This window comes from Psammomys obesus, unplaced genomic scaffold (genome assembly GCF_907164565.1).
Source record: "Psammomys obesus unplaced genomic scaffold, mPsaObe1.curated_primary_1811, whole genome shotgun sequence".
NCBI classification, from domain to species: Eukaryota; Metazoa; Chordata; class Mammalia; order Rodentia; family Muridae; genus Psammomys; species Psammomys obesus.
The window spans coordinates 2,553,948-2,577,962 of record NW_026586662.1 but is presented as its reverse complement, the minus strand read 5'-3'; the positions used below and the strand labels follow the sequence as shown (position 1 = coordinate 2,577,962).

The 24,015-nt window shown below is 39.1% G+C and overlaps 1 protein-coding gene across 2 annotated transcripts in view; it reads right to left on the bottom strand.

Moving 5' to 3' along the window:
• The window catches only part of Ibtk (inhibitor of Bruton tyrosine kinase), a 72,090-nt gene extending 49,462 nt beyond the window's left edge, over positions 1-22,628 (bottom strand). For both annotated transcript variants that reach the window (XM_055602482.1, XM_055602483.1), the window contains exons 1-4: positions 22,440-22,628; positions 16,199-16,884; positions 1,810-1,906; positions 189-313 (exon numbers count right to left, since the gene is read on the bottom strand). In XM_055602482.1, the coding sequence (XP_055458457.1) occupies positions 189-313; positions 1,810-1,906; positions 16,199-16,519 (543 nt within the window). In that variant the 5' untranslated portion in view covers positions 16,520-16,884; positions 22,440-22,628. The remainder of the gene's footprint in view (positions 1-188; positions 314-1,809; positions 1,907-16,198; positions 16,885-22,439) is intronic.
• Between the last annotated feature and the right edge of the window lie 1,387 nt (positions 22,629-24,015).

Below are 24,015 nucleotides of genomic sequence, written 5' to 3'. Positions count from 1 at the left end.
GAAGGAAGGAAGGAAGGAAGGAAGGAAGGAAGGAAGGAAGGAAGGAAGGAAGGAAGGAAATTCCTAATGGGTTTTATCATTATTATGTTACTAGATCTTCAAATGAGTCAAAATGTGCAAAATATAAACTATGAAATACAAAGTTTTTTTTCTTATCTCTCAAGTACATAGATGATCTTTCAAAACACCTGCTTGACGTAAATCCCGCTCCTGGAGAAGAGATCCAGCAGCTCCGGGTGATGTTTGCTATTCTGGCTTCCATGACCCAGAGTGAAGTTTGTATTATCTCCCCAAGTATAGACTTCAGTGGGATCTGAAACAAAAATTAAGATTTTAGAGTGTTATAGTTTAAGCAAATGACAATTTAGCCTAATTATAGATATACAATAATCATCAGTAGCTCCCATCTTTAGAAAGATTGCAGCGTTGTATAAATATAAATCTATTAACACAATATATAACTCTAGGAAATTCTAAACCTCAGGAAGTCTAAATCATAGTGAAAGCCAGCATCTGATGTGAGCAATCACAGTATTTGGTCCTCACTGAGAGCTAACATGTCAGCTCCAGCTCAGCGAACCACCACCTGCCGCATCTACCTTGTTTACAAGAAAACCCAAGTATAAGATTTATAATTATATCTGCATTTATAAAAGCGAGCATAGTATCACTGTTACTACATGCAGGGACTGAGATAGGATTTCCAGAATGCAAGATGGCCTCTGAATTCACTACGTAACTAACAGCATGGCCTTGACCTTCTGGACACCACCTCACAAGTTCTGGCATGACAACTGTGAACTAACATATACAAGTCTAACATTAACCTTCACAGTTCACTCTTGATACACAAAATCATGCTGACTAGGGTAAGAGCCTTTAAACTGTTATAAAATTTAATCAGAGAGAAGTCTGTGATGTCTTCATGTTTATTCTGAAAAACTGAAAATATGCTAGAATGAAATTTTGATTGTCATGTACAATGCCGTGTGAATGTATGTGCAGGGAGATGATGACTGTGTTCTCACTTAGCTTAGATATAAACTATGTAATACCCCATTTCATTCTCTTCTCCTTTCCTTAAGTTCATATTTCCAAAACCAAAAGGCAAAGAGACTCGAAGAAGTGACATTATATGTGCAAGTAGGACTAGGGAGATAGTTCAGTGGGCAAAACTGCTTGCCATACAACTCTGAGGACCTAAGTTCAAGTCCCCAAAATCCATGTAAAAGCTAGGTATGGAGTGAGTACCTGCAATCAATCCCGCACTCCCACAAGGCGATAGCAGGCAAAGCCAAGAGAATCCCAGAAGCTCACAGAACTTCTGGCAGATGCCACAGAAAAATAAGAGGTGTGACCTCAGACCAGCTGCAGGCCAGAGCCAACCCCAGGGCCCCCTCTGACCTCTGCATGTGTCACATGAGCACACCCACATTCACAGAAAAGTGCGGGTGCACACTCACACAAAGACACTAAGTAATTTTTTTTTAAGTTTTAAGATGTGTGGGTAAAATAGTAATTTCTATTCTTTTTTTTCAGTTACTTCAGACACTGATGTAAATTCCTAGATGCACATTATGACTTTAAAATAAGTTAAAAATCATAAACTGCCAACCCTTCGGGTTGTGCTTTAACTCTTACAGACATACATATTTAAAAAGACAACTGTTGTGAATACAAAAATAAAAATAACCAAGAGCCAGGAAAGTAAAAGTTCTTCGTATATAATCAAACGAACAAATCCTCAATATTTCAATAAGGACACAAAGCTGCACCCCACAGGACTGAGTGACTGTGAGCTGCTCTTACCAGTATTCTTAAACACAACGTGAGTTGGCCTGTCCTTCATGAGGAGATCCAAAGGTGACAACCCTTCTCTGTCTTGCATATGCAAGCTAACACCATGCTAAGGGAAAAAAAAAAATACGTATCATTTACTCCAAATCAGTAATTTCTATTCTTCAATATCAAAATCAAATGATCAACCACATTAACACACTGAAAACATAAAAAAATAACCATCTAACAATCATCTCTCATATCTACAAACATTTTTCTCTGATATACAAAAGAACCAAAAAATATCAAATGCTTAATTAATTATTGGTAGATCAAAAAAAAAATAACATTTTTTAAATGTGGTGTGTGTGTGTGTGTGTGTGTGTGTGTGTGTGTGTGTGTGTGTGTGTACAGGTTCCCACTGACATCAGAAGTGGGCGTGTGTACAGGTTCCCACTGACATCAGAAGTGGGCATCTGATCTCCTATGGTTGGAATTACAAATACTTGTGAGCCACCAATGTGAATGCTGTGAAATGGAACTCTCCCACGAAGGAGCAGCAAATACTCTTTACTGCTGAGCCATTTTTCTAACCCTGAAAGCAGAGTGAGATAGGTATGATAGTTTTTCAAGGTGGATATTTCTCCACTATGAAATACCACATGTGGCACTACTGGAAGGCAGGAGAACATTTGACAAGTAGGGCCCCTGGGAGTTGTGTGGCTGATGCACTGTACTATCACAGAGCCAGAGTAATGGGACCCAGGAGTGATGGTTTGAAATCTCCAAAAACACAAAGATAAAGTTTCTTCATCATAAGGTAACTTACCTCAAGTATTTTGTTACTGTAACTTCAAATAAACCAGAAAAAATAGATCTGATCTCTATGCGTGTAGTAAAGCGCATTTACAGACACACTAACTTTTTACAGTCAGATTTCATGTCTATAAATGTAAGGGTTTCAAAGATTTCATAACAACGGCAGCAGTGGTCAGGGTTTATCTTTTGTCTCCTATAATGTGATCATCAGTGCCCGTTCTTTCACCTCACCTGCCCTGGTCTTACAAGAAAAAGAAAGGCAGACTGAGGGGCATACTATTCCAAACCATAAACACAACAAGTGAGAATTTAGTAACTCAGATTCCTCAAGTGTCTCTTGTATGTATTCCTACTAGACCTTCCTTACCACATATGTCTGCATCATCCCAAGCTGCCCCTCAACAGGACGGAAGAATCTGAACTGTTATTCTCTAGGTCACCCTAATGGACTTCCATACTTCCTAATGTATTTATCTTGAATGCTAAAGGTATATATGTTGAGCATAGTATATGTTGTTGGGATGGCCTACACCATATATGTAGGCTATATATGGCCTACATATATATCAAATGGCTCTGTAGGTGTGCCTCTGTATTTCCAATTGTTAACTGCTGTGCAGGCAGAGCCAAGTGTTGGCAAGATATTTGGAATTGTCATTTCTATAACCTATTACTTGCTTCCTATATGTAAATGCCTGTCCTTTCCTCACCTGCCCAGAAGATCATTCTCTGTCTGTCCTGTTAAAAAGCAAGCTGCTGTGGGGAAGGTCGTCATCCCTCAATGACAAAGGAAACACAAAGAGATGGACTGGGAGTTGTGCGGCTGATGGGTTCAGACTGGATAAGTAAGGAGTATGGCTTTTTGCAGAAGAAAGAGCTGGCAGCTGGAACTAAGGCAGGATGACCAGGCAGAAGGACAGAGGCAGGAGACAGAAGCTGAGATGGGAATGAAGCAGGGAGGAGGAGAGAGCGATGCGGTGGAAACACAATGACAGGAAAGTCAGATTTAAGTTTAGAAGACTAGCTGAGGGATTGCTCCAGCTAAAAAGGCTAACAGCCTTATATGTCACAAATGGATCCATGTCTTTATTAACCTTCAAGTGCCTCCCCCGAAAAAATCCAACTATATCTGTTGCACCAATGTGAGGCTCAATATCCACATTAGGCACGAGATCCAGGCACAAGATGACCCTAGCTACATCAGTATGGAGAAAAGACAGTGGCCAGAGTCAGAGAATCTGAAACCCCCAACCTCAGAGAAAATAGTGTATGCTCCGAGTAAGCAGTCCACAAAGGACAGAGTTTAGAGATGCTTAAGTACCCAAATAAATATGTTTAGAAGTGGTAAAAGAGATATAGGAGAAATGTTTTGTAAATGTACATAGATGCTTAAAAAAAAAGGAAAGAAACTGAGTATAAATAGTCCTTGAAAAAAAAAATACTAAGTTTGAATATAATAAAGTGAAGTCTCCAAAGAAAGGAGAGAATCAGCAAAATTTTAAAAAATATATTTACATATTAAAAAATGAAAAACACTATAGCAGAGGACACCTGGACCCCAAATGGTTTTGTTTCAGTTATTATCATGGAGCTAATTACAGTATGTTCAATAATGATCACAGTTTTCTGTGCCTCTCTTAAGAAAGACAGAATAAAATAAACTTAAATAGAGGACTGAGAGTTGGAATTGAGAGGAAAAGGCCTGAGCCTCCTCCCCATCCCCAAAGTCATCAGTCCCAGGAACGAGGCCATAGGTCACCAATTCCAGGAACAAGACCATTAAATCTCCTGCTGAAGAAATAGCCTAAAGATAACCCACAAAAAATGTGATTCAATCATTCACCTCAGGTAATATTTAACCATTACCTCTAGCGACAGCTAATCAGTGAATACCTGGAGTTTACCCAGGTGTTCTTTACAATAGGTTGAGTAAAACTATGGCCCTCCAGACATCCAATATTGGCTAAATGTCAATCAATCACAGAACTGCCAAGCTGGAATACCTAGAATTCCTGTCATCTTGATAAATACCTCTCTCTCCCTGAACGCTGGGCTCTCCACTCAAGAACTGCTGCATCAGTGCCAGTGTGGGCTAAGCTCGAGCTTGTAATAAAGACCCTGTTGTGTTTGCATCAGAATCAGCTCTTTGGGGTCTGTGAGACTTGGCCATAACAGAATGCTGAGTGGCAAAGGGTGGAAGAAAATTAAAAGATCCTTTAAATCAGAAACAAGAATTTTCTCAAGCTAGGTCAGAGGAATTCAATCTAAAACCTACATTCCCACCTTATGAGAAGATTGCAGGATGGCAGCCCAAACCTGTTAGAAACCCTAGCTTCCCCAGCTTCTACAAGACAGTTACCCCCAGACAAAAGAAACCCACGAGGTTACAGTGAATTTGGATGAAAACACAAAGAGATGCTAGATCTAAGGTGATTTAAAGAGAAGATGGTAGCATATGGAACGCATTCATCCTATATGAAATAAGTACTAAATAACTATATGAAATAAGTACTAAATAACTGGGCCTTGTAAAATCATATAATTCCAAAGACTGGAAACATTTAATGACAGCCCTGTTGGAAGCTAGCCCTCAGCTTCAGCTATGGAGCAACATACTAGGACTAGTGCTATTAATATTGTCAAGGATCAGTTGCCAGGTGAAGGTGACTATGCTGAGTTACAAATGCCGATTCTGTTTGATGATGTGACCTTAGAGCAATGTCCTAACAGTAGCTTTAAATGCTTGGAACAAGACTGCACAACAGAGAAGATGATCTAAATCATGTACCAAGATAACCCAGGGCTCAGATGAATCTTTTACTGATTTTTACACAAATTAACTTCAGCAGTAAGTAGAACAATATCAGATCTAGATATAAGAGAGGCACTAATTGAGTCATTAGCTTTTGAGAATGCTAACGCTAAATGCAAGAAGGCTATTAGCCCTTTCAAGGCCAAATCTATGCCTAATTATAGGTGGATTAAAACTATCACAGATACTGGATCCATTGCTTACAATACCACTATGACTGGACAGACAATTGCCAAAGGTAAGAGAGCTCAAAATGACCAATGCTTTGCCTGTGGAAGAAAAGGTTATTTCCTAAAGGACTGTAGACAAATAATTCCTTAAAATAACATTTTCCCTCATGATAATCCAGGGAGAAAGCTTTCTGAGATAAAAGATGTAGAAAGGACAGATACAGGACTTATGAATGTAGTTCATCCAGAAATATGTGAGGCAATTCCTTACTATTGGGAAACTGCAGAGGTGGCTTCACTTGCCCCCTCAAAAAAAAAACCAAAAACAAAAACAAGGAACATGAGCCAAAGAGAGAATGTTCTAGAAGCAACTAAAGAAATTAGTGCCTGACAGATAATGCTACTGTAAGCTTAACTAATCCAATGGAGAGAACATGAGATTTTAAAGGTACCAGGAAACAAGTATTTTGGCAAACTGCTATAAATGTATAAATGATCAGAGACCAAAGTTAAATTGCAGTTAGAAATGGAAATGACATTGAAGGTCTAAAGGATATGAAGGTAGATGTAATAGTAATTTCACAAGATTCTTGCAATCCAACTTGGCCACTTCGAAAGGATTTGGACATTGTCGCACGTAAAACAAAGTCTAAAATGGATTAAATGTACAGGACCATAAAATCAGACAGGAAGATTAAGGCCATATGTGGCAGATATAGCCATGAATTTATGGGGAAGAGATCTATTACAACACTGGGAAACACTGATTAGCATTACTTCAACTTCAGGGACAAGCTGTCAAATGGGAGATGTGCCTGATGAAGGTAATAAAAAGTGTTATCAAAAACAATTACAGACCATCCAGGTTTTCCACAGGCAGGAAACAGCAGGTGTTAGCTCTGCAAATTTAAAAGAAGGGACACTGCTTTAAAGTGGTTAACAAGCCTGTCTGGGTAGAGCAATGGCCCTTAACTAAGAAAAAGTTACAAGCTCTAAAGCAGCTGGTCCAAGGGCAGCTGGAGGCTCAACATATAGAAGAGTCCACCAGCTCTTGGAATTCTTTGTCATTAAAAAGAAATCGGGAAAATGAAGGATGTTAACTGATCTAAGAGCTATTAAGAAGGTAATTCGGCCAATAGATTCCTTACAACCAGGAGTCTCTTTAAATTCTTTGTTGCTTAAGGCATGGCCTATTATAGTGATTTATTTAAAAGATGCTTTTTTCCCAATACCCCTGCAGGAACAGGCTAACGAGAAATTTGCTTTCACTATGTCCACATTTAACAATAAACAGCCTACAAAAAGATATCAATGAAAAGTTTTGCCACAAGAAATGTTAAACAGCCCCACCTTGTTGTCAATATTTGTACAACAGTCATTAGAAATAACTCATAAACAGTTTGCACAAGCTATAATTTATTATTATATGGATGATATCTTGATGGCTGATTCAGATACAGATACTTTAGAAAAAGAATTTTGCCTTGTTGGGGATTGCAAATTGCTTCTGAAAAAAATGCAAAGAGGATATTCTATCAACTATCTAGGATATAAGATAGGTCTACAGAAAATTCAACCACAGAAAGTACCTATCAGAAGAAATCAGTTACAAACTCTTAATGATTTTCAAAAAATTACTGGTAGATATTAATTGACAGCCCACCACTGGATTAACCACTCAAGAAGTAATTGACTTCAAACCTTACAAGGTAATTTGAACTTAAATAATTTTATATATAAACACATATAATTATATATATACATATATATGCATGTATATATACACATGTATACATATATATGTATCAGCTGAAGTTGATAGAGAATTGGCTCTGATAGAGAAGAGATCACATGATGTACATGTGGATTCCTTGGATCTCAAGTTTGATTGTATTTTAGTTATTTTGCCTTCTATTCATACTCCCACAGGAATTCTTATGCAGAGGGAAGGTAATATATTAGAATGGATATTTTCAGCACATAAACAGAGTTAAACATTTTAAAATGATATACAAAAGGTTTCTGATTTAACTGTGAAAGGAATAATAAGACTTTGTCAACTATCGGGATCAGACCCAGCAGAAATTGTAGTGCCTTATACTAATGCTGAAAATTACCTCATTATGGGTAATCAGTGAAGACTGGTAAAGAGCTTGAAGTAATTTGGGGGGAGAAATTAGCAACAATGACCCCAAAAGCAAGCTACTTCAGTTTATAAACAGAACTAGTTGAGTTCTTCCTTTTATACTAAGAGGAACACCAATTTCTAAAGCTCCTACCCTTTATAGAGATGCCAATTATTTAGGAATGCCAGGTTATAAGTCAGAAAATATAAGTAATGTAATTCAAAGCCCACATGCTTCAGTTTAAAAATCGGAACTATGTGCTATTCTCACGGTTCTATTAGATTTTGCAGAATATCTTAATATACTTACTGACTCCCAATATGCAGAGTTGTTTTACATATAGAAACCAAACTGTGAACTTATTCCAGATGATTCAGAATTAACCTTGTTATTTATACAACTACAACAGGTAATTCGAAACACAAGTCATCCATTATATATAACCCCTATTTAGTCTCATACAGGTTTGCCAGGACCATTGGCACTAGGAAATGAGATAGATCTATTATTAATAAGAAATATATTAGAAGCTTCAATTTTTCATAAAGCACATCATGTAAATAATAGAAGCTTAAAGAAAAATGTATCCCAGAAGCAGAGAGACACACATGGTATATATTCACTCATAAGTGGTTATTAGACATATAATATAGGATAAACCTACTACAACCTGTACACCTAAAGAAACTAATCAAGGAAGACTCTGGCTAAAATGCTCAATCCCCATTTAGAAAAGCAAAGAACATGGACATCCAAAGGAAAAAACAGGAAACAGGACAGGAGCCTGCCACAGAGGGCCTCTGAAAGGCTCTGCCCTGCAGGGTATCAAAGCAGATGCTAAGACTTATGGCCAACCTTTGGGTAGAGTGCAGGGAATCTTATGAAAGAAGTGGGAAATAGTAATACCTGGAGAGGACAGGAGCTCCACAAGGAGAGCAACAGAACCAAAAAATCTGGGCACAAGGTTTTCTGAGACTGATACTCCAACCAAGGACCATTCATCGAGATAACCTAGAACCCCTGCACAGATGTAGCCCATGGCAGTTCAGTGTCCAAGTGGGTTACATAATAATGGGAACAGGACTGTCTCAGACATAACTGATTGGCCTGCTCTTTGATCACCTCCCCCTGAAGGGGAGCCTTACCAAGCCACAGAAAACAATGCAGCCAGACCTGATAGACTAGGATCAGAAAAAAGGGGAGGAAGACCTCCCCTATCAGTGGACGGGAGGAGGGCCATGGAGGAGAAGGGAAAGGGAGGATGGGATTGGGAGGGGAGAAGGGAGAGAGCTACGGGGCGTGGGGGTTCAAAGTGAATAAATTGTAATTAATAAAATTTAAATTTAAAAAAAGAACAATGTTTCTATAACCTGGAGACAAGCCAAATAAATTATTTTTCAATTTTTTTTTTTAAATCACAGGTCATTCACTTGTATCCCAGCTGTAGCCCCCTCCTTCTTTCCCTCCCAATCCTCCCCTCCCTCCCTCATCTCTTCCCACAGAGGGCACCTGAAAGACTCTACCTAGCAGTATATCAAAGCAGATGCTGAGACTCATAACCAAACCTTCAGCAGAGTACAGGGAATCATATGAAAGAAGGGGGAGTTAGTATGACCTAGAGCAGACAGAAGCCCCACAAAGTCCAAATATACCAGGGCACAGGGGCCTTCTATGAGACTGTTTTTCCAACCAAGGACCATGCATGGATATAACCTATAACCCCTGCTCAGACATAGCCCATGGTAGCTCAGTATCCACATGGGTTCCCTAGTAAGGGGGACAAGAATTATTTCTGACATGAACTCAATGACTGGCTCATTGAATTCCCCCCTACCCCCCCCCCCACCGAGGGAGGAGCAGCCTTACTAGGCCACAGATAAAGACATTGCTGGCAGTCCTGAAGATACCTGGTAAGCTAGGGTCAGATGGAAGGAGAGGAGGACCTCCCCTATCAGTGGACTCAGAAGGGGGCAGAAATTAAATGTTATTTTTAAAAAATGTATGTAGGAGGTATCCTTAAAAGTACCCAAAGAAATGAAGTTTGACAGATGGATGTGTTTCAACTAATACCTATTCAGGATTCCAAAGGGCTTCTGCCTTGAGTTCTGAAAAGGGTGATTCTGTAATTACATATTTATTAGAAGTGATGACTCTCATGGGGATACCTTTACAAATTAAAACTGATAATACTCTGGCTTATGCATCCAGGAAAATAAATCTTTTATTTATTTATTTTTTATAGCATAACATAAACCACGGTACAGTCCTTACAGTCCTATAGGTCAAGCAATTGTGGAAAGATCAAACCATACTTTAAAGGAGATGCTCAGAAAATAGAAAGAGAATATGAGATCTCCCAGAAATAGATTACATAACATTGTATTAACTTCAATTTTTTTTTAAATGTCAGTAAGACAGGTAACACAAGTGCTACTGAAAAACACTGGATTTTTAAAGTACTGATAAAAATCAAAGTGTATACTTTAAGGATATGTTAATCTCAGAATGAAAATACGGTGCATTGGAGAAGAGGCTATGCCTTTTTTCCATAGGAAATGAAAAGCTGTGGACTCCTTTAAAGTTTAATAAGGATCAGATTTAACCACAAGAGACCTGAAAATCTTGGCTGCCAGCATGGAAGAGACCCAGAAGGACAGCAAAGCAGGTGACTCAAATGCTGATCACTCTGTGGGAACAGCTCAGGAGTTTCGTATAAAAGTTCAATTATGAAGTCAAAACTAACTTACAGATGCCTTTCACCTGCTCAGACATACAGCAGAAAATCATCATTAGCTGATTTGTGCACACTGTACATTTCATACATGTGTTAATACAAAAATGTCCCTATACTGTTACTTTCAAAAGTTTGTGTGTTTTCAGAGCTAAAAACAACCAGACGCCAATGAAGTTAAAGGGGCCCTGATAAGATTCACTCTCAAGGATGCTGAGACAAATTCTGTTTTCATTTTGATTAAAAAGTATTAAAACAGTGTCAGGTAAAACATTTCATTCCTAGTGTTTAGAGGAAGATAAAATTTCAGATCAATTATTATAATTGTTAAACAATGTTAAAGGTTTATAGTTAATTCTATATTAGCTTGAAAAGTGGTTTTTGTCTATAGGTCTACGGTTAATTGGATGTCCTGGCTGTCTCTTCTGTGGCTGTCTGACATCCTCTTAAGATCTTTTTGCTTTTCTTAGCATCGTTGGTCTCTTTTATGTGCAAAACCTTAACACTACAGTCCGTTAAAAGCACTTTGTTACTTATATTTGATTTTTGCCTATCTCCCCATACTAGCATAAAAATTTAATCAAAAAAATTTAATCAAAAAAAGAACCCAGACATGTTCACTGCAATGTCTGTAATGCATCAATCACTCTATGGCATGTACCATACAAAAGATATTTGTTCTAAATACTTTGCAGTTACTGAGTCATTCAACCCATAAAATTTTGGGATTCTACTGTCTTTATAACAATAGGAAGAAATTCCCCCAGACCAGTGAGTAACCAGCAGCATAAGGTGTAGTGATTCTTGACTACAATCCTAGCTAGGCTGTAGGATTACAAGTTTGAATTGTGCTTGGGAAAGATCTGGTCTCAAATTTAAAAAAAAGACTATAGTTCAACCATAGAGTTCTTGCCTACCATGTGTGAAGTCCTCATACTACAAATGAAACTACAAATTTAAGGTACTCTGCAACAGATGCAGCAGAATCCTGTAAGTCTTTGACATTCCATCTCATCATGGAGTAAAGCTGTCAAAGCAACGTTACTTAAAATTGCTATTTCTATTGTAGCTTTATGTAGGCAACAAGTTTCTGCCAAGGTCTCCTGTATTTGGCAATCAAGGACTGACAGTGTGGACAGTATAGGTGTGTATTTACTTATCAATTCATTTTGGCAATTGACATAAAAAGTCTGTATCTCAGAAGTTTCGTTAGATGCAAATTCACTGAACCTGCATTCATGATTACAGTGTCTTGTTGCCAGTGAGACACAGCTGAAGAACTGTGGTGTACCTCAGGGAGCTGACATGAAGCTCCTCAATGAAAAACTAGTTCTGCATCCCTTCCACTGAAAAGAGAATTGCAAGGCCAAAGGAAAGAACATACTAAGGAGGTATCTTACAACAGAATTCTGAACAATTTTCAAAGATTTATTTGGTAGAAAAGGTGTATCAGTAAACTTCACTCTTTGTTTGTTATCTATCAGTGGCCAATAAGACTCTGATTAAGACAGTCAAGCTAAGGGCAAGGTGGCCAAAGCACAATTTCCTAGCTTTTCTTAGCCAATGAACACCCACACCACCATGAAAATCTAAAGCAGGCAAAGTCCATAATCCAGGGCACATCACAAAAGTTTCAAACTGAAGTACTTAATGGAGACACATGACTAGTAACCTCTCAGATAGAAGAAAATCAAAGAACCTTCAAAAACTCAACAGAATTAGCAGTAGTCCAGTAGTAGTCCAATAGTCCAGGCAAGGATTCAGAGGTGAAGAAGGGTTAAGACTGGAGCCAGATGAAGCTTTAACTCTTTAGCTTTCCCTACATGGAGAGAGAAGGCATTAGTGATGATCCTTACAGAAGTACGGGCAGATGTGAGGAAGGACTAGTAATGTCCCTTCTACAGATAGAACCAAGGTTCTACATTACAGGATATTTGATCACATTGTGAACCCCGAAATTGTGTTATCTACTGGAAAAGCCTGTTTTTAGTCATGGTGTAGCTTGGCCCTAGCACACAAGTTTAATCCAAGACAGGATTAAATAAAGTCAACCACAGATCAAGAGGCAGAGCAAGCAACCAGTTAACAAGAAGTGAACATAGGAAAAAAACATAGTGAGAGGAAGTCAGGAGGATGAACAAAGCGACACACAGGAAGTAGAAGGGAGGGACATTAACTTTGAGGGGGTTTTTAGAGACTGTGTGGGGAAGGAGGTGTCCTTTTCTTTTGGGGAAATCAGCTAGGGAAGAAGGTCAGTTGGATGCTTTCTCTGCCTCTCTGAGCTAGCAGATTTCACACCAGTGTTTGGCTCTTGCATCTTTATTGGTAAAATGGAACCACTGAAATTTTCTTAAAAACAATAGTGCTAGGTTTAGAAATTTATCCAAGATGACTGGGTAAGCAGGACACTTACATAATTTAGCTGTGAAAAAAAAAGGATATTGTACTATCAATATACATTAGAAATTATTTTGATGCACATATAGCACAAAAATATGAAAATAAGTTTTTTTTTTTAAATAGATGAAAATACTAATGGTAAGATTTAGAAGCAAGACCTTTTTTGTGTTTCCTAGGCCTGCAAAAATTTGAAAAAGCAAAGTTATGTGTTTAAAACGCATGACTCAGTATTCACTAACACAATGACACTAGGTATTTAGTTTGTTTTTAAGATTTATTTATTTATTACATATACAATGTTCTACCTGCATGAATGCCTGCAGGCCACAAGAGGGCACCAGATCTCATTAGAGATAGCTATGAGCCACCATGCGGTTGCTGGGATTTGAACTCAAGACCTCTGGAAGAACAGCCAGCACTCTTAACCTCTGAGCCATCTCTCCTGCCCCTCCCTGGGTATTTTTCAAAGTACTTCATGATTTGGCTATTCACATAACAAACCCAGATGGAATCTATTGAATGAGAAATTTTGTATAAATTAAGCTGATTTTAATTATCAAATTTTTAAAATAAACATTTTAATCTAGTTAAACAAAAAAGTGGACATATTATTCAAAACCATGATTCATACCTCTAACTTATATTCAACAAGCAGTACCCTTATAAAGTAGTCAATGGTAATTTACAAGTCTTTTTATTTAATTTTTTTCAGTGGAATTACATTACAATGAAGTCACTTTAACAGTAGGTTTCAGGATAGGCAAGGAGAAGCCTAACAGAGAGAAACAGACTGCAGACCTGACCAGTCGCAGGTACTAATTAACCTCTAATGAGGTTCTCCACTTTGCCCATGCTTCCAAAACAGCTCTCTGGGATGAGCAGAATGCTGAAGGTGAAAACCTGAGCCTTGACAATATTAGGCAAGTATTCTGCCCCTCAACTGCATACCCACACTGAACTTCTCTGGTTTTAGGTAATACCCAATTCATAAATCATTCTTTGTTGAAATAAATTCTGCTTAAGGTTTTTTCTTTCTTCCAATAACATATAGTGCACATAACATAAAATTGCACAATAGTTCATTATATATTGTAAGCTTTGATGTATATTTGAAATTTTATATACTGTATAAATAAATAAGATATATGGGATTTTAAATCTAAAGATGAGTTATAAGGGTATCAAACATATACAAACCTCTCTTAGAAAATACAACATAAAACAGATTAGGAGAAGCACATGCCATGAGCATGGGAGATCTTTCCATCTTCTGATATCTTCTTTAATTTCTTTCTTCAGAGACTTGAAGTTTTTTTTTTTTTTTTAACAGGTCTTTCACTTGTTTGGTTATTAACACCACGGTACTTTATGCTATTAGTGGCTATTTTGAAGGGTGTAGTTTCCCTAATTTCTTTCTCAGCACTTTTGTCTTTCATATATAGGAGGGCTACTGATTTTTTTCAGTTAATTTTGTATCCAGCCACTTTGCTGAAGGTGTTTATCAGCTGAAGGAGTTCTCTGGTTGATTTTTGGGATCACTCATATATATTATCATATCATCTGAAAACAGTGATATTTGACTTCTTCCTTTCTGATTTGTATCCCCTTGATCTCCTTTAGTTGTCTTATTGCTCTAGTTAGGACTTTAAGTACTTATGAAAGAAGGGGAGATGAAAGACCTGGAGGGGACAAGGGCTCCACAAGGAGAGCAAGAGAACCAAAAAAATCTGGTCACAGAGGTCTTTTTTGAGACTGATACTCCAACCAAGGACCACGCATGGAGATAACCTAGAACCCCTGCACAGATGTAGCCCATGGCAGCTCAGTCTCCAAGTAGGTTCTCTAGTAAGGAAATAGGGACTGTCTCTGACATGAACTCAGTGGCCTGCTCTTTGATCACCTCTCCCTGAGTGGGGAGTAGCCTTACCAAGCCACAGAGGAAGACAATGTAGCCAGTCCTGATAATTGCAGCCAGTCCTGATAAGACCTGATAGGCTAGGGTAAGAGGGAAGGAGAGCAAGACCTCCCCTATCAGTGGACTTGGGGAGAGGCATGGGAAGAGTTGAGGAAGGGAAGGTGGGATGGGAGGGGACAAGGGAGGGGCTACAGCTGGGATAGAAAGTGAATAGACTATAATTAACAAAAAAAATAAATAAAGAAAAGCACATGCCTAAAGTCCAGCCACTTAAGTGCCTTGTTCAACCATTATCAGAGAGACACTCTCTCCTATAGCAAATGGGAACAAATACAGAGAGACCCATAGCCAGACAACATGCAGGGTGAGAGACTTTAGAACACTCAGCCCTAAACTAGATGTCTCCATCAAATCCCTCTCCTTGGGACTCAGGGAACCTCTTAGAAGAGGTAGAAAGAGTGTAAAAGCCAGAAGGGATGGGGGACACAAATGAAACAAGGCCTTCTAAACACAACAGGACCTAACCACATATGAAAACACAGAGACTGAGGCAGCATATACAGGGCCTCCATGGTCAGCACCAGATTGGGTCTGAGAGATGAATAAAGTGTTCACATACCCCATCTCTAACCTAGAAACTATCGCAATTGATAGCCACCTACAAATGACAATTTCATTTTCTCCTAGGAAGTCTCACTAAGGAAACAAACTACTCTTAAGGACAGGCTACATGTTCAACAGTAGATGGTCAAAACAAAATGAATTAAACAGCATCATTGGAGGTCCCTTGCCTCACAATGCGATATCTGGGCTTTTGTTTGTTTGTTTAATTTTACATTTATTTATTTATTTATTTGTTTATTTATTTTTCTTTTTACCCTACAGTTCCTTCATGTATATATTACGGCTTCCAGTTTAGTGTATTTATAGGTTTCCTGAGTGTACAAACAAGTAGGTCTGGTTTTCGTGTCTTTTCTTGGGCTCTTTTCCTTCTGTTTGTTTTGTCTAATTGCACTGTGTTAGTTTTTGTTTTGTTTTAATAGATTTTATTATTATCCCAGAGAAACCTGTGTGTTCTCTTGTTCTCCCTCTCTCTCTCTGTTTTTGTTTTGTTTTGTTTTGTTTTTCAAGGCAGATGTCATTATATAGTCCTGGTTGTCCTGCAACACACATTGTACACCAGCCTGGCCTCAAATTTACAAACATCTGTGTCCCTCTGCCTCCCAAGTGCTAGGAATAAAGGCATGGCTTGTTTGTTTTCTAATGAAAGATGGAAAGGGGGTGGATCTGGATGGAAAGGGAGGGAACTAGGCGGTAGGACAAGGAGAAACCATAATCAAGATATATAATGTGAGGGGGAAAAAAATCTATTTTCAATAAAAGGAAAGAAAAAAGTAAAAGCACGTACCTAAATAAAAAAGTTTTAAATAAACTAATGGCACTTACCTTCAACAGAGACCAAACACAATCAATATGTCCGTAAAAAATGCTCCTGTGCAGTGCTGTCCAGCCTGACTCCTTGTCTTTCACCAGCAAATCTACTCCTTTCTCAATAAGCCAATCTAATACTCCTTTCTTCCCACAGGAAGAAACCAGGTGGAGGGCGTTCCTGCCAAAGGCATCCTTGACAGTTGCAGCATTGTGACAGTGACTGGAGAGGAAGTTCTTGATCTGGTTCTCACTCCCCTTTGTCACCACAGAAAGGACATCCAGAGCATGCCTCAAGGATCTGCATTTTGCCGTGCAGTCAGGAGTGGCAGAATCCATCCTAACTGCTTTTATATTGCTTATTCCTTCAGAACAGTCACTGAAGTAAATTTTTTAAATGAAAAGTTAGGACACAAGGATATTATTCAGGAAGAATTATCGAGAAGAAATGACCCTTTGGGTGTTATAATTTAAACAGTCACAACAATTATATAAAACTATATATCTTTGTATAATCTTTTGGCACTTAAATCAAAAATTTATAAACAGTTCTAGAAAGTTCATATCAAATACAAGTTCTTCATTTAAAAAATAATCCCGGTTTATAAATTATTCCTGTAGTCAAGCACCAAGGGGGAGTGAGGAGGGGAACTCCCCCTCCACACTGTCTGAGCCTTTCAAATATCCATAATTGCGAGGGTGACCTGTATGGAGACAAAGCAAAAGTAAAATTACAAATCTAACTTCCCTTGAAGTACTTGACAATAAGTAATTTCACATCTAAATGTCCTTAATTCATTAAAAAAAAAAAAAAAAAAAAAAAAAAAAAAAAAAAAAAGCATTCAACTTTTCATGCTGGCCTCTTCCAGAATCTTCAATCTTTATCTTCTGTGTTTTATACTCCCTAAGCTATGTCCCCAGAAGCTATGAACACATTGCAATCAATAATCTTCAAGAGAATCCTCTTCCAAATGGCCACCACCTAGAACTACATCATAACCATTACCAAAACAATCAACACTTCACCCATTACTTCATGGTAGGCAATGTGTCTTCTCACCTGAAAGGTCCCATTTTCCAGAGAAATAATTAAACTAAGGGTACAAGAACAACTAGACTAGAAAGCAACTGGAAAGGAATAATTTTTGACACTTTATACCTGTATTAATATAAATTCTAGATGGCTCAGAGACAAAGATAAAAAATGATGCCATCAACACATAAGAGGGTTTTTTATAACCACCACATACAAAAGTATTACCTGAAACCTCAGCGTATAAAATGATGATGAGATTCAATATAACTATTAAAGTTACATAATACTTTTAAATACAAAAGAAGGAAAACATTCTCTAATATGTAATGTATAAACCTTTCCTTACTATCTGATCTTTGGGAACTAAAAAAAAAAGGGGGGCAGTTACAAGACTCTTTAGAAATAGGCATGAATTTACTGTGTGAACTGGGGAAACTGGTTTTATGTATATGTGTGTGATACAAAAATGGAAGATTCAAAATGTGTTATTTTCCACATCCATTTGAAATCATAGTCAGAAGTTAACATCTAACTAGCTTTCTGATATTGACTATTATGATTCACTTTTTAGAAATGAGAGCAATGTACTACTTGATTTCTAATTCTTTCTAACTCCAGGTCTGTTTCTGAAAACCTATAGTTTTTAACTGAACATGGTCCCACAAAGGCAAACAACCAAGCAAAACCAAAACAAAAACAACAAAACACCCACTTCAAAATGTTAATTTGAACCTAAAAGAAAAAAAAATTTTTTTTAAATCTTTGGCATTTATCTGGCACAAAAAAAAAAAAAAAGAAACCAATACCTCATGTAGTTTAAAAACCACAATATATAGCAAAATATCAAATTATTTATTTTCCTCTTTCAAGCTCTAAAAACTACACCACTCTTTTTTTTAATATCAGGATGGGTCAGATGTTAAACAGCCTTTGTGCTTGAAATAGACAATTCAAAGTTATACTCAGAATCCTAAAATGGCAGGATAAGCTGATAATGCAAGGTGTCTGGTTTGGGTGATGGGGTAAGAAAAAGGGTGGGGTGGTAGCTAAATAGTTCGAAAATCAGAGGAAAACAAATATATCAAGCTATATTGGTTTGAATGAGAATGGCCCCACAGGTTCATAGTTTTTAATATTTGATCCCCAGTTGGTAGAACCATTTTCGGAAAGATTACGAGATGTGGCCTTGGAGAAAACATGTCACTGGGGGCCAACTTTAAAGTTTTAAGACTCTAGCCATTCTCATTGTCTCTCCCTGGCTCCTACTTGTAGGTAAAGATGTAAGCGCTCAGCTGTTCTTGCTACAATGCTTTAGCTCTGCCATGATCATGAACTCTACCCTCTGAAACGATAGCCCCAAATAAACACTCTTTTCCAAGTTGTATTAGTCATGGTGTCTTATTACAGTAGTAAAAAAGAAACTAAGACAAAAGCTTAAAGCCACAAAAAGTAAGTTATAAATAACTTTATCTTTATGTGACAGACGAAATGTTAACAAGAAACTGAGCAAAGTCTAGCTAGCTAGCTTAGCTACTGGTAATGGTTCAACCCCACAAAGGTTTTAAGGTAGTCAACACTGAGTCCTGAACAATGGTTCATGAGCCTTACATTTATCCATAGTTAATCACCTACTCCCTTAATACATCATATATCCCAATCCCTCTCCAAAACAAAAAAAAGTTTCACATGTTGAAAACAGCTTTAGCTACTAATGGAGAAAGTAATCTACAGCCTTATCCAACTGTGAACTCTGAATTTCAACAACCACCCCGACAAGACATGCTTGAGAGAGTGTCACAAATGTCACAGAGTAAACATTATGATTGGATGATAGGCTTGCTCCATAAAATAGAACTCACATCTAGCACCACTAAGGGGCCAGACACCCATGGTTGGGTAGGTCTTGGCCATAGCAGACAATATAAATGAGCATAATATTTAACCACTTCTAAGGACGTTTCACTTTAGCCACAGATCGGTGCACCTCTCAACCCTCATCAGAGAAGCTTCTTTTAGCAGTAAATGGTGATTAACACCCACAACTGGTCAACACGAAGACTAAGTAAAAGACTGTGGACATCTATATCATACCCCATCCCCCCAAGGCTCAGGGATGGTTGTGGAAGAGGGGATAAAATAATTTAAGAAGCAGAAGTAGTCTACAGCAAAAAGTGTTTTTCTGGACACAAGATAGTTGCACATATGAACTCAAAGCCACTCTGACTGCATGCACAAGATTTGAACAGACAAAATCTTAGCATTGTGCAGGGAGATAGTCATGAAGTCACTTCCCTAGCTGAGAAGCTACCGACAGTTGATAACTGTCAGGGAGAGAGAAAGTCAGTTTTCATCAGGGGTGTGGCTCCTAAGAGGCTGCCCATGCTCCAGCAGATGACCCCATGCACATACTGACCTGTCTGTTTGTTAGATCACATTAAAACAGGAGAAGGTAGGAAGGACAGGAAAGAAATTGGAGGGGAAGATATGGGGAGTGGGTTTAGACAAAACATAATATAAGCATATAAGATATTCTCAAAGGAAAAAAAAATCCTTAAAAGCCCATGTAGAGTTTCAGAAGGGATACACATTTGTAGTGGTATGAATGATAATGGGCCCCACAGGTCCCTATGTTAGCTGAGTTATTTGGGAAGGACTGGGAGGTGTGGCTATATATAGGTGGGGCCTTGTTAGGGGTGTGTCACTGGAGGTAGGCTTTGAAGTATCAAAAGCCCACACAAGGCCCAGTCTCAGTCTCTCCCTCTCCCCCTCTTCCTCTCCCTCTCATCAGATGGGAGCTCTCGGCTGCTGTTCAGCACCATGCCTGCCTGCCTGCTGTAATGCCCCCTTTCAAAATGATCACAGCCAAATCTTCCCAAACTGTAAGTAAGTCAATAATTAAATATTTCCTTTTGTAAGTTCCTTTGGTAATGGTGTGTCATCACAGCAATAGAACAGTAACTAAGACTACATTATGCATCACACATAAAGCTCAGATTCAGAATACCTGAGCTGGTAACCCAAGTACATAACTCCCTAAGGATCCTGAGCATACCACTGAATTTTCTCTAAGCTTCAATATTTTCATTTGCAAAAAAAAAGATTAAAAATTTTCTCTTGACCTGTTCTAAAAGAAATATTTCATCCATATGATACAAACATCTACCAAAAGTTAAAGCTGAAAATAAGACATCTTGGTAAATAAATCAGAAAATATTAATACTATACTAGGACCCTTACCACCTGAAATGTTTTTCATCTACATCTTTAAAAGGCTACTTCTCAGTGTTATAAACACAATGCCTACCATCTTTTACATTTTCATGTGGACATGTATGTACAGAACTTTATCTAAATAAACTATGTCTCATTTCAACTCCATTATTGCCCCTATAAAAAAATAAAAAAACACCTTCACCTTATTTGTTATAAGGAAACAAAAATCATACAATGAGTACTCTAGATATCATTTGCCAATCAACTGGCTCTCTCAAAACAGGAATGTCAACAGGATATAATGTAGGGTAGTCAAGAAAAACTGTCACTTGAGGTCCTAGGAATTGGGTTGCTACCCCTAAGACCATGGACAGGGGACTTGGGCTCTCCATTCCTCCTTTTCTTCCTTTATGGACTAGCGACCATAACCTCCCTTGGGCATATGTGCTTTGCCCACATACGAGGGAAGAATGTTATACTTCTTCATAGTTTTCACAATCAGTTAGCAGGATTATTGTTAACTGGGCTCTTTAAAACCAAAATACCTTCCGTGTACACTTGTATCTGTACTAATTTTAAATGTTATAAGCTACAGATTATGAGTCATAGTCAAAGAGAATGTTTATAAACCCTAAAAGACATTTTTTAAAGATAAGTACTTAAGATGTTAGGACATTAAGTAGCTTAGCACTACTACTATTGCATTCTAATGCTTTTCTCAAATATTCCCTGTGTAAAGGACCTAGAAACGTAGTTTAGTGCAATACTTTACAATACTCATCTCGTTTTCATAAAAGAAAATTTGCCCAAAATTTAGGGAGTAATTGCACCTCTGGATGCAGCAAGGAATTCTTCCTCTGTGGTAAGAAACTAGTTTGTGTCACTGGACATAACAAATCATACTGACATCCTTTAATGGGTTTTTTCATTCTAGAATTTTATAATCCAGAAGCATCTTTACAGTTAAAAATGAAATGAAATCAGTACACAAAAATTAGCATACTGAAAGCCCTTCAAACAAGTTTTCCAAAAAAAAAAAAAAAGAAGTGAAAATCAACATAGCCAATTATATTTTTTTAAAGCTGAGATGTGACTAAAGTTTTGCAAAAAACTTTTTTAGAAAACATGTTTTATTAAAAAAAAAAAAAAAAAAAAAAAAAAGGTCTGCTGTAACGTACTGTGAAGTGGGCCTCTAAACAATAAAAACAAATGTTAATTCAAGAGAGAAGTGAAAAACTGACCAAAAACGCTGGCGAATTTGCGTATCAGATCCGGAAGGTAGTGACACTATGGGGGGAGGGGAGGAGGGAGCAGAGAGACAGAGAGACAGAGAGAGGAAGGACAGACCAACACCACTCTTGACCCTTTCGGTATTTCTGGAGATCTACTCCAAAAGTCCTACTTCGAGGTAAAAGGAAACAGGTGCTGCTCAACTTCTCCTCGAAAAAAAAATACCCCCTCTGGCTAAAACAACTCAAGTTTTCTGACGACGTTAGATTAGAGTGGAAGACAGCTTATCTCTGTTTGGCATGTCCCCTTTGAACTAAAATTCCCTTGCAACCCGACACACGTGAACAAAAGACCCCTCAATCCTGTCTCTGCAGCACAGACCCCGGTCCCTTTCCACCTAGCAGCAAAATGCACGCGTGCGTAAGACCCGCTTCTGCAAACTCAGCAAGGCCCACGCGAACTCAAAACTTTTGCCAACTCCACCGAGGGTTTAAGGGGCCTGGGCGTCTCTAGGAAGGGCTCCAAGGGAAGTGACACCAGTCAGCCCTCGGAACCAGAAATGCAACGTCGCTGGAGGGCGTGTCCGGCAGCCTGGCGACGCAGCACTTCGCCGGACCAGGCCATTCATTTAGCTGCAAAGGGGGCGGCGGGGCCGCGCTCCCGGGCCACCCGCCCGCGCCACGCGGCTCCAGGCTCGCGGTCGCCCCCACGCGAGTCCCCTCCCCCGGCCCCGCTTCCCCCCGCGCCGGGCCGGCAGGACGCCGTCGCCCCCGCCCTCACCAGTCGCTAGATGAAGGTGCGCCGGCGGTCTCCGCGGGGAAGGCGCGCGGCCGCGCGGGGACTCATCCTCAGTGAAGGCGACCGGGGACAGCGAGGGGAGCCAGGAGCCGGGGCTGCCCGAGTCAGCTCCGCAGGCGGCTGCAGCGACGGCCGCGACTGCCGGCACCGGGACGGGGTTCGGGGGAACCTGGGCTCAGAGCGGGCGGGACTCGGGAATAAGACGAGCGCTGATTGGCTGAAGTTCGTGTATGCCCCACAGTGATTGGTCGGGCCCTGCCCACAAGGCCTAGCGTGGCAGCACCTCAGCAGTGGCCTTTCCCGGGAGTCCTAGAGCAACTTGACCCTGCCGGCCTTGGAGCCATAGAGTCGGGCTGCCGCCCTAGGCGCACTACCAGTATTGTCCCTCTTGGTGCTAGCTGTCATCCTAGTAGACTTGTCGAGACTCAGGCCGGGATGGAGGAAACAAGGACCTGGTTAGATGCCCAAGCACCCGTCACCACTCAGTAGAGACAGAGGCATCTTAGAAAAGTTGCCTCCCGGATTGTCTGAGTTTCACTACCTTTGTGAGAAGGCACCGTAGCTTTTGCAGATCGCCACTGTGCGACCAGTTTATGACTTGGGTCACATCACTCAGTGCCTGATGCCAGGCTTGCAAGAGGATTTCTCCCTTTAAATTTAAAGGCCATTCTAAAAGTTGGAAACCGTTAGGGAGGAAAGCAAGCCAATGATCAGCCAAAAATGGGAAACATGCTGCTGAAGTCTGATATAGAAGCGCCTTAGTAAACTTGTGTTCAGGGAGGAGTAGCGTGACTCAGAGAAAAACAGCACCAGGAGCCCAGAGTTGATTGGACCTCTGCCCTGTTTGTGTTACTGTATGAGCCATCCCCACTCTAATCTATTAAACGGAGTTAAACTCTAAACTCGGTATTTTCTTACACTGGTTCAGCCTGATTGCCTGTTTTGCAGACTTCATAGGAAGGTTAAGTTGCTAGATCAAAGTGAAGGAGAAATGAAAGCTTGAGACCTAGCTCCCCAGCTCTCCCAGTGTGAAGACTTTCTTTGCTTTCCTACTTCTACTTTGGTATGTCACAAAAACCACTCTGTACTATATAAACAATGACTTGAAAAGAAGCTATGTGTGATGACACATTCATGAACAAAGAAGCTCAGTGATCCAGAAGCTAATAATGTAAATAAATGTGTGGACCTTGAGTTCACATCTTTTCTCTGTCTCTTTCTTGTATCTGGATAAGTCGTTGAGGTTTTTTGAAGCCTTAATTTCCTCATCTGCAAAGTGGGAACAAGATGCGTTTTGCTGTAGGAAAAATGTGATAGACATATGTAGCATTTAGGAGAATGGCAAGAACACAATAACACGTCACAAAAAAATTTTATACATAAAATATGTCCTTAGCTAAATTGTTCTAAGTATTCATTCATCTAGAAGTTTGCCATGTCTCAAACACTTGTAGACATTGGGGTACAAATGTTCATATAGCCATAATCATGTATATAAGAATTAATTGCAACTCTTAACAAATATGTGAAAAGATATACTGTAGATTTCATCTGACTT